The sequence below is a fragment of the Equus caballus genome, chromosome 4 (assembly GCF_041296265.1).
Source record: "Equus caballus isolate H_3958 breed thoroughbred chromosome 4, TB-T2T, whole genome shotgun sequence".
Classification (NCBI taxonomy): Eukaryota; Metazoa; Chordata; class Mammalia; order Perissodactyla; family Equidae; genus Equus; species Equus caballus.
In genome coordinates this window covers 17,562,068-17,578,148 of record NC_091687.1, presented here as the reverse complement: position 1 = coordinate 17,578,148, position 16,081 = coordinate 17,562,068, and the positions used below count along the sequence as shown (strand labels likewise).

Below are 16,081 nucleotides of genomic sequence, written 5' to 3'. Positions count from 1 at the left end.
GTCAGTGCAGACTGCCTGAGCAAATGGCCAGGCACCCGCATGGTAGACATGCTAGGCTGGGCCACCAGCAAGCCTGACGGGCTGAGGAAGTGGATTGTCTGGTGACCAGGGTGCCCAGCTCTGGAGGAGGGAAGAGCTGCTGTCCAGAGCAGACGGTGACTCAAGGCCCCCAACTAAATGTCGGTGATGTCTTTTCCTGTGCTCAAAACCAGGGAACTAAAGAGCCCAGGAAATCTGCCGTGTGTAACATTTGAGTGATTAAAAGTAGTTGGACAATTCACTTGTATATTCCAATGTCTGCACACGATAGAGTTAAGGAGTCTTTTTATCAAGATGGAAGCTATCACCGGGAAGGCGTGTGGAGCCATCTGGTGGCCAGGCCCTGGTAACCGTGGCTCAGCCGTCTGGCCTCCTGTGGCCTCCAGGGTTTCCATCAGGCTTCATGGCTTTGGGGAGGTTTCCTCCTATTCTGAAAGAGAAGAGATGCTATTTGCCACCAAGAAAATGGAAACACTGTGAAAGGTACCTAAGCCGAAGCATATGTTCCTTTCTGACATTTTCCTAAAAGGATGAACTATAAGTAGGGTTTTTAAACTTTGGTTTTAACATTTACCAGAAATTTCCTACTATTCAGTTTACTTTGTAGGCAAATTCAGCTGCTTGAAATAATGGACCACGTGTGAATTGCAGGCATAAATTAGAGATTATGTAACGTAAGTGGGGCCGAGCCTGATGAGGGTCTCGGTCCAGGGCAGGGTGGGCCTTGGCCCGTGGGGCGTGGATGAGGCCGAGTGGCTGCAGTGTGGAGGAGCCTGTGCTGCACAGCCCTGTGATTCAGTGAGTGCTCCCTCCCTCTCCTGTGAGGCTCTGTGTAGGCATGAGAGATGCCTGTAGATGGTGGGGTCCTGCGGGGTTTTATTTTGTTTTGGAGTCAGACCCTCCAGGAGGAGGGCGGGCCCGCGGCCAGGCGGTGTCAAGGAGCATGGCAGGTCTACACCTACTTTCCAGGCACCGCCACCACATCTTGCCTCAGGACGACCCAACAAGGAAATGCTTCTAGTGTCGTAGAAGCTCCCCTCTAGCCGGCAAGTGCACACGCAGGGCGCGTGCAGTCAGCGCGGGCGCCCAAGGCTGCGCGTGTTGTTCCGAGAGGGCAGGTCTTCCTCGCGCACGAGCGTGGATGGTATGTCCCTGTTGCCGGCCCATGTTCAGCCTGGGGAATCCAGAGGTTCTTGATGGGGTCACATGCCCGGGGCTGTGGCTCTCCAGGGTGTGGGCCAAAGACTTGGGTGCCAAGACCTGGGAAGAGCAGGCTGTTTCCTCGTTTCCCACCAGCCCCACCCGGGCTCATGGAGGGCACTTTGTGGAAGCTCTAAGCTGGCTGTCCTTGGCAGGTACGTGCAGTTTCTCAGCGGGCTCCTGTCGGGGACGGTGAAAATGAATGCCTCTCCCCTTTTCCTGCACTTCGTCATCCTCCACGGCATCCCCAACTTTGACACGGGTGGAGGTGAGTATCTTCCACGGAGCTTGTCTCCAGATTTGCGCCCTGTCCTGCGGCTGCAGCAAAGGAGCCTTCCCTTCCCTCCTGAGTGGGCCACGCCTGGGATCCGGTCCTCAGCCCTCCTGGTCTCTGACTGGACGAAGCCGTCAGAGTGTGGCGAGGCCAACTTGCACATGCGGGGAAGGACAGGTGGCCGGGGAGGGAGCAGCCCCTGCCCCACAAGCCCGGTGTCCCTTGCTCTGCGGTCCCACTCCACACTCAGCTTCCACCAGCCTCGGAGGCAGCAGGCGGGCTGCTTGTCTCAGGGCACCTGCCTCTTTCTGTTTGCCACACTCTCGCTCGTGTGTACGGTTCCACATCTTTACAGATGGTTCTGCCTCTCTTTCAGTGTGTCGGCCCTTTCTGAAGCTCTACCAAGCCATGCAGCCCGTGTACACGTCAGGGATCTAGTAAGTACGGCTGCTTTCATGGGGACTTCTGGGAGCCTGGGAGTGGGCCTAGCCCGGGAAGGGAGTGGGAGGGCTAAGGCAGGGGATGCCTGGTAGCCTGTGCCCTCTCCTCCCGCCCTGGCAGCGAGTCTTGCTGCTGTCATGCTGGTTGGCTCCATAAAGGGGCATGGGCACTGGAGCCTGGAGATAACAGAGGGCCAGGCACTGTGAGGAAGTAAACACATGGGAGGGTCCTGTGACAGGGTTCGCCTCTTTCTCCCGTTTGCATTTTAGACAAAGGGCAGACATACATCCTCAGAATTTGTACAAATTTCTAGACTCTTTTTGGTTGCCTTTTTTGTGTTTGGATAAGCATTTTATGAACATTTATAGAAAATGAATAAAGGTAAAAATGTTCTCACCACCGTGTCATCACTCAAAACGAGCTGTCGTCACATTTCTGGGCTCCTGTTCGACTCACGCATCAGTGATGGTGTGACCTTTGCACCCTCAGCTTATTACAGAAGCTGTGGCTGTCACACCCCTGGGATCCCCACTGTGTGTCCCACCAGGCATAGGCCCTGGGGTGGACCCCGATGTTGTTGTCAGGACCCTGCCTGGCCCGGTGGCCTTTTTGTATCTTTTAGACTCATTTCCATGGGAGAGAGTCTCAGGAATTGGATTCCTCGGCCAAGTGGGATATTTTGTGTAATTTCTGAGTTTTCAGTTGTGGGGTTCCTTTTATTGAAATATATTGTTTCCATGTCATCGCGAAATTATACAATGATGTACCTTCTTGTTTATTCCAAAGCAACATTGGCCCAGAAAACCAAAGCAGGATCTACATTGCCATAGAGCCGGCCCAGCTCCTGAAAGGGGACATCATGGTGAGTGCCACAGCCTGTCCCTGCTCTCCTGGTAATCACAACTCAAAAGGGAAAACAATGTCGTCTTCAGTAACACCAACCCGCTCACCCTCCAAAAACTTTAGGAAGAATGCAAAGTAGCCTTTACCTTAAGTCAGTTCTGAGTAAAGCTGTTTTAACGGAAGAGACAGAACAAATCGTTGGAGCCACTTGACATGTGGACTTGTGAAATTAAAGCCCTAGCCGGGCCACTGCACTTCCGAGGGCTCCCATTCCCTGACACACATGTAATGTGTGATCCTAACGTGATCGTAGGCCTGCCAGGGGTCAGTGTAGACATAAAATATTTCTTTATTGGTCGTAGCCGAAGCGTGGGACGCAACTAGTGTATTGCAGGCTGGTTAACAATCAAAACAGTGGTTTCTCTGGACAGTTTGGATTCTTGGGTGTGCTGCTTCTTGGGTGAGATTAGCTGTTCTATTTTGCTGTTTATCTATCTTGAATATAGAAAAATGCATACATCTAACATAATTTTAGAGAAATCTGTCTGAAATAAGGTAAACTTTTAAGGCACGCGTGTGGCTTCCCACATGCAGAGTAGCTTTCACGTAATCCTTCCATGGCCAAGGAGGACACACTGCCCTAGGATAGTAAGACTGTTAAGGAGTTGGCTTTTCATTTTATTATAAATATCTCATCCAAAGTTTTTGAGGATTCTCATTAATTTCCCCTAAAATTTTAGATTTTAAATCCCTTTCTCCGTGGTTGGTGAACTCCCACCTTGCTGCATTCTGAATTCTCACAAAAATCAGGTCAGTGAGGTTCACGAAGATAAAGACCTCTGGATACTCTCACACCCATTGCATCCCTTTGCACGGTCACTGGGGGAGGGGCCTCCTGCTTCCACAGCTACAGAGGTCTGAGTCCAGCTTTGCAAACCGTCGTGAGAGAGGGGTCTGCAGGTCCAGAGGTGCGCAAGGGGGAATAGATAGCAATAACACCAACAGCAATTTGGTCTAGCTATTTCAAGGCGTCACGCCGAGTACTTTGCAAACGTCACGTTCTTCCATCCTCACAACGACCTCAAGATGAAAGAGCAGGTGTTCCTGTTTCATAGGTGAGAAAGCCCAGGTGTAGGGTGGTGGTTACACTTTCATAAGCCCGTTTCCTTAGCCATGGTGCTGCACAGCCCCCAAAGAAGAATGACCTGGGCATGTGAGGTTTCTGCTGACATTCTGCAGAGCAGCTCACGGGCCTTATCCCTTTGATTAGGAGAAAGGGGAGGGACAGGGCAGGGAAGGGATGCCTCTGCTCCTGGGCATCTCCACATCTTGGCCTGGGCGTGCAGCCCTCGGCTGTGTCTCCCAGGAACCCCTAGGATTTTTGGGCAAAGGGGCTAAGCAGTATTAGGCACCTGCTGTGTGCTGGGCACTGACAGGGGCTCTCTATGGCTGTGGCTTTGGTTTGCCCACCAGCTCTGTGCACTGGGTGTAGTATTCCAGCTTTAAAAAGAGAGGCCAAGAGAGGCTGGTGGAGTTAGGTCATGCACTAACCATCTGGCTACAGGCTCTTGCTTTGTCCCCATGGCATTACACTTGGCACAGGAGAGGGCTTCACAGTCAGCATCTCCAGGCTGGGTGCTCCCTCTGGTCAGTGGTGAGTAGTTATGACTGAGTCTCTTTGTGATGACCTGAGGGAGATGGCTGAAACACTGAGATGTGGGGAGTGGCTCTCATGCCAGAAAGAGCACTGGGGGTGAGGGGCTCTCACCCCACCTGACTGTGGCCGGCTGTCTGCAGGCTCTTCTTGAGGCAGCGGGGTGTGGCTGGTCCAGAGATGGGGGGGCCCTAGTCTGCCCCTCCCCCTCCTTTCTCCTCCTTCCTCTTCCTTCCTCCATCCTTCCTTCTTCCTTCCCTCCCACTGTCTCCTCCCTCCCTCCTTCCTTCCGTACCATTAATTTATTTATCTAATAGTCCCTTTTTGAATGTTTTGAGCTTTCTGAGTCTCTGTGTTGGGCCCTAGCACAGGAAGGAAGGGAGGGACGCAGTGACATCTTTGTCCTGGAGGAACCTGCCGGGGAAGTGGACATTTCACAGGAGGGGGATCTGCAGAGCTGTGCACCCAGAATGGGCGGTGATGGACGAGGTGGGTGGGTTGCAAGGGTGCAGGTGGAAGTGCCCTCTGAGTTGGGTGGGAAGCACTGGGGCTGAGGGCGTGGCAGTACCCAGGCCGTGAGGCGCCAGAGGGTGGGCATGTGTTAGGATGTCCTTGTGGGAATTAGTTGTCCTGGGAGGTTGAAGCTAGGCGCTGAGGGCTTGGAGGTTTGTGTAGCTTTCTTTTGGGAAATGTTACTGAAGCTCTTTCCAGTGTCCTGAAAACGCAGTGAATCACACCTTGAGGTTAACCCCATAGGAAGGTGAACTGGAGGAACAGGGAGAATGGGGGAGAGAAGACTTGGTCTCTGAGTGGGAAGAACGAAGTCCTGCAGGTGTACGTGAGCGACAGCAGGTTGGGAGTGGTGGTCCTCCCTGAGATTGATGCGGCCCAGGGGCATCACGCAGTGGTGACTGGCCTTGGTCACATGTCTGGGCTCCAGCCAGGTCTACGGCTTAAAGGGTCTGGGTGGCTCAGACAAGTTGCTCTGCCTCTCGGAGTTTAAAGTCTTCCTTCTGCTACTTGAGGACCATACACGGGGTTTGTGAGGATTAGGTGAGCGAGGACAGCTGGCCTGGGGTGAAGCCCACACTGATGTGAGCGCGGCTGGCTGACTGTGGCTTGGCCAGGGGATGGCCACTGCCTCCACCCCTGGAAGACCCCTGGCAGGCCCCATCCGATGTTCCCCGCCGCTGTCCCAGCCCCTTGGCAGGCACCAGGGCCTGAACCACGGAATGCATTTGAGCGGGCGGGATGGGGTCATTCGGAGGGGACGTGGGTGTTGAGGTTTGGCCTTTGGTAACAGGGAGGCAGGTCCGGGAATGGGGTGGGGCGGGTGGAGAGGAGTGAGGTGGGTGAAGGAGGCGCCGGCAGACGTGCTAGGACTTGGCTCCCACGTGCCCTGGGCATGTGGCGAGCTCATGGAGCTGTGCGCTGCTCCAGCAGGAAGGCTTGGTCCTGTGTGTTTGGGACACTGCTGCCTGCACTGTCCTTAGATGAAAAATGGTGCCTTCTGGGCATCCACAGCCACATGAAAGGTGCCTGTCTTGGCGAGTTTGTGGCCCACGGATTAGATCCACTGACTACACAGGCCACTCGCTGGGGCGTCTGGCACTTCCATCTTCCACCTTTGCTGCTGCAGGAAGCCTGTAGGGTGATGATTTGTCCCTTCTCTGAAAATTTTATTTCCGAGTCACACTTGTGAGTCTGCTCAATGCCTGCAGAGGCATTCTGAAAGATGAGCTGCAGATGAGGGTGCTGGGCCAGCGAGCATGTGCTGAGGGCCTGTGGCTAACTCTGGAGATGAGCAGCGCCAAATGGGGAGGTGAAGGACAGACACAGCGGGGCCTGGGGGCTGATGGTTTGGAGCCCTTGGGGTGTTGTGTGGACCCCCGTCTTGCAGCGCTGGGGAGCTCGTGGGGTCCTGAGCTGGGCTGGAGGGTCCTTGAGGCTCTGTGAAGCATGGAGCACAAACAGGGTTGTCGAGGGGAGAGAGGACCCCACAGTCATGGGGAGAACAGAGAAGTGGGTGAAGCAGCAGGCCCTGTGAGGGCTGGCCTGGGTGCTCAGCCAGGGACCCTCTGCCTCCTCCCAGTGTCTCCCGCCAGCCTGGCCTGGGACAGATCTCTGGGTCTCCTCTGCCAGCCTAGAGGACTAGCTCCTCCTCCCTGTGGGCACCAGTGTTCCCTCCTGCTCTCTTGTCCAGGTTTCAGGAAAGCATAGTTTTTGCTCAACTGCCCCTCCCTTCTCTCGTCCCTCCACCCACCTCACCTCCAGTCACATTCCAGAGACCACATCACTGGAGGCCGCATCACCAAAGACTGCCTCATTTTGGTCTTCTCTGTGGCATTCACCATCACGTGCACTCTTTCTCTTTGCTGGAGCATCCTCTTCCTCAGTGCCAGCCTGTAGCCCCTTCCTCTTCTCCTGGGCGTCCCTGGGAACCTCACCAGCTCCCTGGCAGCTGTCTCTGAGCTGGTGTCCTCTGGGCTTCCATCTCTTCAGGGTACTTCTCTTCTTGCCTCTCTGCCCCTCCTTGCTGGGTCCAAGACACCCCTTATTCATGTCTGCCACCAGTGCTCCAGCCCCTGGTTCACATGTTGTGTCTTCCAGCCCACTAGCATCTGTTATGCTGGTTTCTGGGGCCCTCCCCACCCCTGCCCTGCGCTCTACCTGTGAGCTGCGCCCTACTATGGCATCTCTATGGCACCACATTTCATTAGTCCTGCAGATTCTCCGCTCGGATGTGTCCTGAATCCCGCTGCTGTGACACGTGAGTTCCCTCCCTCCTGCCAGGGCTGCTGTCCCATGCAGTGTGAACCCCACTGAGCACGGCATTTCCCTACTGCAGACCAGCGTTCTCCCCATGGGGAGTGAGGTCCCAAGCTCCTCCACATGGCATACGAGCCCCTTGTCGTTTATCCCCAGAGAGGCTATATTATCTGTCATATTCTTCACGTGGCCCAAGGGCCCTTTCCTCTGGGTCTTCCTAATGCTGCCCACTCATGTCGCCCACATCAGACGTGGGTGTCTGTGCTGCCATGATTGGGGCACATCGCCGTGCCCTCCTGTGGGCTGGTCCATATTTGATGCTCCATCATGATAGGTGCCTCCATCTGCCTCCCCAAAGGATGCTGAGCCTTCGAGGCAGGGCCATGTCCTTGTCAAAGCCTCTCCAGAGGTGGCCACTGTGCTTGTCAAAGGTGGTGGCTCAGCTTTGCTACCAGCTATGGGGCGGGTGCTGTGCCCAGCATACCATCATTGTCCCCACCTTACAATCCAGAGCCCACAGCTGAGGGAGAATCCTGGACAAGGCCACACCCAGCAAGCTGGCCAACTGGGTCTCCACTGAAAGCTGCCTTGTTAGCCTCTCCTGGGGCTGCTGGCCCCCTGGGTGGGTAGGGACAGCCTGGCTTGATGAGCCATGGGCGATGCTGCAGCCTGTGTATTCCAGGCCCACCTGCGTCAAAGCAGAAGCCAATGTGTGTGAAGAACGGTGGAGAGTTCTGGCATCCAAGCATTTTCTAGCCGTGGCGTCTCTCGGAGTGAATGTTTTGTGCCATGGAGGCACCCTATCTGAGTTTTTGTTTCCGTTAGAAATGCTGGCAAATAGGATCTCCAGCTCTTGTCGCAGATGCTGGCCTTGATAAAACACTGCCCTTCTTGCCCCTTTATGCCTTCCTAACAGTATTTTCAGGATGTTGTTATTATTTGATTTATACTTACTGTGTTTATGGTGCATTTTTGTACACTCTGCACTTATTTTCTGCAGCATTATCAGATAGGAGGAGGATGATGTGGGTTGCAGCTGAAAAAAAAGGTGTTTTTCCATCACATGGGGCAATTTTTCCTTATGCCATTCACAGAAATGATTACCTAAGAGGTTTGGTTCATTTATCTATCGCTAAGGAGCCCAGAAGTACTTTTAACCTCTTGTATGAGTTTCCCGGGGCAGCCATAGCAAAGTCCCGTAGACTTTGATGACAGAAATTTATTTCTTCATGGTCCTGGAGGCTGGAAGTCTGAGATCAGTGTGTTGGCAGGACTGGTTCCTCCTGAGGCCTCTCCTTGGCGTGTACACAGCTGTCTTCTCCCTGTGTCCTCACTTGGTGGTCCCTCTGTGTGTGTCTGTCCTGATCTCCCTTCTAATGAGAACACCAGTCACACTGGATTAGGGTCCACACTGATGACCTCATTTGACTTTAATCACCTCTTTAAAGACCCTATCTCCAAATATAGTCACACTCTGAGGTCCGGGTAGTTAGGGTCTCAATGCATGAATTTTGTGGGGACACAATTCAACCCATAACCCATGTGTTCGTTAAATAAACCTATTCCAGAATAAACCTATTCTAGCAAGATTCATAGTGAAGTTGAGCACCATTGTCATCTGGTACCTTTGGCAATGGCTTGTCACCAGCATTCATTCATTCCCTCATTCATTCATTTCTTCACCACAGCAGGTGTCCTAAGCAGGTAATGTTGGGGATGTGACAGTGAATTACTCGCACATCCTACTCCCAGGCGTTTGGATTCCAGTCATTGAGTGAGGTGAGCAGGTGGGTGACTCTTGTGCAAGGAGAACTTGGTGTGTTTGTGTGCACACAGAGGGAAGAGTTGAAGATTCATGGATGGGAGAGACGATTCCAGCATGTCCGTGTCCAGGGAGGAGAGGCTCTGAGGGGGCGCTGACCCCCCCATCATAATCTGTGGGTCCATGTTGTGCTGTAGCTGGAAATCCCAGGCTCCACCTGAAAATGACCTCAGGGATCAACATGAGGAAAAAGGCCACAGACTGTCCCTTGGTGTTGGCACAGTGTCCCTAGAGTGCAGCGTGGCCATCTCCCCTCCTACTGCGCAGGGGGCTCTGGTTTCCTGAGTCTCTGTGAGGCAGCAGGAGCACCCAGGCCCTCCTCTCCCACCTCTCCCCAGCTCCCCATCACCTGCAGGTGACACAGGCACCTCCGCTGGGCTGGGCCCTGTCCGTGTATTTTGGTGGGTTGTTGTGATGTGCACCTCGGTGAATTCAGCGGGCACTCCTTAAGTCGAGAAAACTGCAGGCAGGTGTCGAGTTCAGGGACTTTTCTTGTTAAGGTACACATATGCAGGCATTTCCATTTTTCATCAGGAATTTGGCAACAGTTGTGACTTGGAAAGAATCCGAAGGAGCAGAGGACACTTATAGGTTCACCTCCGACAGCTGCAGGGGTCGGGTGCCTCTCTGTCGGCCGTTTGCCAAGCCCCCTCTGTGCTCTGGGAGGTGGAAGGTAGCTCCTAGGGCTGGCTCGCCACCCTTGGTCATGGTCCTTTGAGAATCCATCTTTTCCTCTTTGATTTTCCCTCCTCAGTTTTGGTAAGTGTCAGCTTTGTGCACAGATAAATCTTTCCTCATGAGGGATTCTTCATTGAGACCCACTAACAAAGACAGTACAGGTCAAGGTTACAAGCAGCTGGGCCGAGTCAGCTCTGCTGGGTTGGGACAACTACTGGGGGAGTGGAGGGAGCTCCGAGGGTCATTTCTTCAACTTGGGGGCTAGCAAGCAGGTGGCACTGTTACTGGTGAGGCAGAGGTGACTTCCACCAGCCGTGCACGGCCAGCCCACCCCATGCGCCCTCCCACTGTACACCTGAGCTGCCCGTCTTGGCGATGTGTGTGCACTAAAGGTCAGATTCTCGAGTCTACCCCTTCTAAAGGGCAGGGCCCCAGGTGTTCAGAAAACACACTTTTGTGAGGTGGGAGGGCAGAGCCTTCGTGAGCGCAGCCGGCTCGTTATGTAACCTTGCTAAGGAATTCGCGTGGGCACAGGCCCATCGGGAGCCTGGCCGGGCTCCAGAACCCCGATCTGCTTGTAAACACTTTTCCGTCTGGCCTGCCTCATCTTGCCGCCTCAGCTTGTGCCAACCCTGTGGCCACTTACATTTTGTCTTCGTGTTTGCAGGGCTCCGTGACCTGGCTCCGGTGACCTGCCTTCTAAACAGAGGGGACGCCTCCTCAAGGGGCCCTCTGAACAAATAGCACCATAGTTTATTGTTTCTTGCCGAGGGCACTGTGTAAGATCAGGGAAAATAAAAGCGTCTGTAGGTCCCTCCTGGGCTTTGCTCCACGGCAGGTGTTTGTACAGACCTCTCGTGCCCGTCGCTGTGTTATTCTGTGACTTTCTGGCACGTCTTTCTCCCTTACTATGCCGTGGGTCTCCCAGAGCTGGAGCAGGCCTAATCCGGCCTGTGGTCTTAGCACAGTGGACTTGGTTGTGTTTTCATTCACAGCCAATAACTGCTGACCTGTCTGTGGTTTGGGAAATGAGTTACAGCATTGCGCCCCTCTGAAATCACCTCCCGCTCCAAGTGAAGTCGTGGTCAGTGCTGGCCCTGGGTGATGGAAGTCCTTTGGCTTATCAGGGCCAGCCATCAAACTTTTCAAACCTGGAAGAATGCAGTTATAGCTCATTCTCTGAGCACACAGATTCCTTAAGGTCTTGTCTAGCTGGCCACTTGGCCACCAGCAAGGTGCGTTGAAATGGAGTGACTCCCTTTTCCCGCAGGGGGTGTGTTGAGAGTCCTGCTTTTTTTGCTATTTGTATGAACCATATGGAAGCTTAGCTGATTTAGGGGCTGCACTGAGAAGGACTGACATAGAGGGGGACGAGAGCAGGAGCCGTGACACCTAAGGGCTGACCGCTGACCCGGGGGCTGGTGCTCAAGCCTTGACCCCCGATCCAAGGTGCTTTTCTCTTGTTGATGGAGAGTTTGAAATAAAAATACACCCCTGAGGCCTAAGGGTTGAGCAGGTCTGTTAGCATATCATCTGTCTTTAAACACCAGATTGCTCAGTAACTTCTTTGAATCAGCATTCCAGCAGTGTGAAAGCGCGAGCTACATGCACAGTGTTCACTCCAGGGGATACTGAGGTCCGGCAGCACCTGGCTCCTGGTCACCAACAACTGAGTCCACTTGAGGGCACGGGCAGTTTTTTATGAAACTACTAGAAAATAAATCTGGGCGAAGGGTCATGCAGACCCTCCCACTAAGGTCGTTATCCACTCCAGACAACGCTCTCTCTGGAGGTTTGTCACCTTTAGTAATAAATGCATCAGTATAACAGATACTGTGTATATTTGGATTTACATATTGTATTCATAGGTAGTGCTCATTTAATCTTTGTAACAAAATCATGAGGCCAGAGTTTTAATATCCATTGTGCAGCCAGAGATAGCCACATCCAGGCTGAGTATCTCTGCTCAGATGTTCCCGAAGATCTCTACTCCTCTGTGCCTCTGCTGTGGGCTGTGGTGACAGCCTATGACAGGTGGATGTCCTTTGATGCAGTGCTCACTGTTTATTTTACTTTCCCATAGTACAAAATTGAGACTGCACCTCTGAATTGTCATTTCAAGGGCAGGTATTCTAAAATCTGAAGGAGAGGATTGACGTATTCTAGAATCTCGCTGAGGCGATCTAGATAAATAAAGCTGCTAACGCCAAAGGGTCGAAGGGGAATTTACAGCCTTTAATCACTCTGTCTTTGTGAAACATCTTTATGTCTTAAAACGGGGCATTTGGGGTGCTCGCGTCAAGCAAACTGTTGATGGTTCTTTCTGTTGAGTGCTAAGAGCACATTCTGATTTCTTGTCTTTGGTGCTAATAAGATGTACTGAGTGGATGATGAATATTTACTGGCACCGGGGATGCTGCCAGAGTACCCCAGGCAGGGCTCCTGGTGGGTGGGTAGATCTCGCCTCATGGTCGGAGCTGCCGTGTAGTGGTGGCTGCCAGGACCCCACGAGAGGGAGGCTCCTGTAGCTCCTGTCTTCAGGAGACAGGTGGAGTCGTTCCTGAGGTGGTCAGGACGACTCGGGGGAGCAGCGGGTACCACTCCATCAGTGGGAAAAGAAGTTCAGTGTGAAACAGCAGGAGGGGGTGTGGGGAGTGCCTTGGGTCTCCGCCAGCACCTCTGGTCAGAATGCCATGAAAACTGCTTAGGAGAGGGTGGGTTCCTCCAGAGGGCACTTGTTCTATGACAGTGGGATAGGTCACTCTTCCTTCTCTTCTGAGTCCTGGGACTGTCTGAGCCCCTGTCCTATGAAAAACTGGGAGTCTTCAAACACTAGATTCAGGCTTGGCCTGGGGCGGTGCCCGTGGCCCAGGGCGATTGGGAGCTGGCAGCCTGGGGAGGGCAATCCCCGTCTCCTGTCCCTTCCTCGCTCCAGGGCGTGGTGACCTCTGCCCCTGCCCCTGCCTGGTGCATGGAGTGGGCTGGAATTCATGTGTCATGAGTCACGGCTGTGTGTGTGGAACTGCTGCAATGAGCAATGGCGAGACCCAGAGGAAGGGAGCGGATGGAGCACCTTGAGGTGGTGGGGAAGGTGGGGGCCGGGCCTGGGGACTGCGGGGTGCGATGAGCTATCTGTCAGGAGTCAGCCGCAGGAAGAGCCCTTGAACTCAGAGCAGGAGAAAAGCTCCCTGGAGAGGGAGTTGTGGTTGGGGGTGCTTTCTGCGCTGCCCTGAGGCTGTGCATCTTTGCCCAGCGCTTGCGGTGCACTCCGTGTTCACTTGGGGTCCCAGCCCACAGGTTCCTGGTGAGTGCCCACTCTGGAGGGGAGTTGCTCGCTCTCTGTGGTTTGGTCGTTTGAGCTGATCTGGGGCTGCCTCCCTCTCAGGATGTCAGCTTCTGGAGGCCTTTTTGTGTTTTTTAATACATTGGTTCTGGTTGGTATTTATTTGAGAGCAGTAGGGCGTGGGTCTGGACCTCTCTTCCTTGTCTCCATCCTCATCTCCCCTTTTCACTCCCACTTCCAAGGTGCGTGTGGAAAGGAGGCACGCAGGGAGGGGGTCCCATCCTCCTGTAGAGATGGGGGCGCCTGTGGGCTTGCCCCCGTCCTGGAGGGCCCCTCTGCTGGGTCCCCCTGCAGTACGACGTGTGGGACGGGAGCTCTGCTGAGCCCTCAGTGCCGTCAGTGCTACCGGGTGAGTGGTGTGCAGCGTGTTCTGTAAGAAACGCCCAGAGGACGGCCTCTGATGGGGCCCTGCTGAGGATTCAGACCCCCAGACAGAGGCGGGCAGAGACTTGTGGCTGCTGATCCATTTGCTGTTCGAAAGCAAATGGATGTTTCACATGTCCCCAGAATTCTCACTGGCTGGTTGCAGCCGCCCTGGACCCACTCAGAGGCCAGGCCGGGGTCTGGACGCCCCGCATGTGCACTATGCGCCCCACCTCCCTAGTGAATGCTCAGTACGTGTTTGTCAACTGGAAACACTCCCCTGACGGTCTGTTTACATTTTTTCATGTATTTATCAGGGTGTTTCCTTGTAGATAGCACGAAGGTAAACAATCCCTGGGTCTGCCCAAAGAGCACAGTTCCTGACAGCACCCTGGCTCCTGGGCCTTTTTTTCCTTTAGTTTCATAGTCTCTCTGGTTAGCGGCACAGACCCTTCACCTGCCGTGTTGTCTGCATTGCTGGTCTGGACCGTACTTGCTGCAGTAGCTTCTCACTGACCTTTGTGATGCACCAAATATTTTAAGTCAAGAAAAGTCTCTTTTGTGAGCATGGCTGCCTCTGAAAGCCCCCAAGCCTCCAGCCTCCCCTCCCTACTGGGCACGTGCAGTGAACGGCGTACCCTTCTCCACTCTGTCTGAGAGCAGAATCCAGCCTGCTTCTGGCCTTGGAGCCCTGGGGATTCGAGAAAGGAGCCCTTGCTCTGCTGTGGGGGGAAGGGAGGATCACTCTCCTGCAGCACACACCCGCTGTTGCCTGCGAGCCCTCCCAAGGGCCAACGCTACCAGCAGACCCCCTCACGCAGGAAGACCCCCATGTAAAGATGGGACATGATGCTCAGGGCCCCTGGTATGCCCACCCTTCACCAATAGTACCGAGTGCCTGCAAGGGGCACTCCCACCCTGTGCTCAGCAGTCACCCCAGAGGCCTGAGCCGCACCTCGGGATGTAATGATGACACCTCATTTCCACAGCCTGAGTTTGAATTGGATCCATGGTAATTCTGGAGGCTGGTTTCAGATGGCCATCCAGGACATCTGGACAACCCGTCACGGGAATTGAAATGCCGAGGACTCTCCCCCTCCGGCCTTCTCCTTCTCACTCTCTCTCTCTCTCTTTCTTTGTCCTTCTTTCTCTCCCTCTCCTGTCTCTCTCTCTCTCTCTCTCTCTAAATCATGGCATGCATGTAAGCATTTAGCATATCACAGCCGGTAATGACCAGCTGCTGCTTTTGTGACAACAGAAAGGCTTTAAGTTGACACATGGAAAGCTTAGATGAAAGGAAGACTTCCTCACAATCAGTTGTCAAAATTTAGGAAAAAGAGGCCACGGAATTTGGAATTTTGTTCTCCAGAGGTTTTCCAAAGGAGAGCACCTTCAGGTCGGTCTGAGGTTGGGGTGGCCAGTCTGAAGACCGAGGACTATGGCATTTTGGAACTTGGGTTCCATCGGGACAGCACAGGCGTCCTATGGGAGCAGCAAAGCGGCAGCGATGTTGCAGACTGTCTCTGGGTTGGGGTCCCTCGCGGCGCACACTGCAGCCCCTCCTACAAGGGAGCCTGCTGTGCACACCCACAAACGTTGCCGGTGAACAGGCTCGCCCACGGCTGTCCTTCCCTCTTTGTACCAGGTGAAGTGCTACCACAAAAAGTACCGCTCGGCCACCCGCGACGTCATCTTCCGCCTGCAGTTTCACACCGGAGCGGTTCAGGGCTACGGGCTTGTATTTGGAAAGGAGGATTTGGACAACGCCAGCCAAGGTGAGGTCACCCGGCCCAGCGTGGACAGGCCGTGGTGGGGAGGCGGCCGCACGAGGCGCCTGTCTTGTTAATTCTTTTTCACTTTTCTGCCTACCCCTCCCGTAAACCAGCCTATTGATAAAATTATTACCAAGCTCATGAGAGATTGACGATTGATCCAGCAAAGAGAAAATTCTAGAGAAACAGTGAAACTACTGATACTTTCTCTGCCGCTGGGTGCACTGATGCAGATTTTGGAATGGTGCTGTCCTGGATGGAACATAAGGACAAAATTCACCCATACTTTTTTGGCTCTCATCTCTCTCTGTTTTAGATGACCGTTTTCCTGACGATGGGAAGATTGAGTTAGTCTTCTCAGCCACTCCAGAGAGGATTCAAGGTGGGTAGAGGGCAGAAGGCCGGGGGCAGGGTGCTCACTGGTTGGGTGATGGTATGTTGTCTGTACAGTCTCCAACCTTTGCACATATTTGGAAATTTTCATAATAATTTTTTTTTTTTTTTTTTGAGGAAGATTAGCCCTGAGCTAACTGCTGCCAGTCCTCCTCTTTTTTCTGAGGAAGACTGACCCCGAGCTCACATCTGTGCCCATCCTCCTCTACTTTATATGTGGGATGCCTACCACAGCATGGCATGCCAACAGTGCCATGTCCACACCCGGGATCCGAACCGGGGAACCCCGGGCCGCTGAAGTGGAACCTGCACACTTAACCACTGCGCCACCGGGCCGGCCCAATACACGTTTTTTAGTAATAGCATATTAGACAGTGAGGGGGCAGCATGGAGACCATGGGGCCCAGTGGGTCAGGAAGAGCTTAGAGGTAGAGTGACTTGCCCAAGGAAGGGCCTGGAACCTCAGGCCTGCGCCGCGCCTCAGTCTCCT

At 53.7% G+C, this 16,081-nt stretch overlaps 1 protein-coding gene across 26 annotated transcripts in view; it reads left to right on the top strand.

The window, feature by feature from the left end:
• TNS3 (tensin 3) overlaps positions 1–16,081 on the top strand; it is a 260,591-nt gene that overhangs the window by 137,640 nt on the left and 106,870 nt on the right. For all 26 annotated transcript variants that reach the window (XM_023639034.2, XM_023639038.2, XM_023639036.2 and 23 more), the window contains 5 exons: positions 1,395–1,507; positions 1,890–1,950; positions 2,741–2,816; positions 15,072–15,201; positions 15,515–15,580. In XM_023639034.2, coding sequence (XP_023494802.1) covers positions 1,395–1,507; positions 1,890–1,950; positions 2,741–2,816; positions 15,072–15,201; positions 15,515–15,580 — 446 coding nt within the window. The remainder of the gene's footprint in view (positions 1–1,394; positions 1,508–1,889; positions 1,951–2,740; positions 2,817–15,071; positions 15,202–15,514; positions 15,581–16,081) is intronic.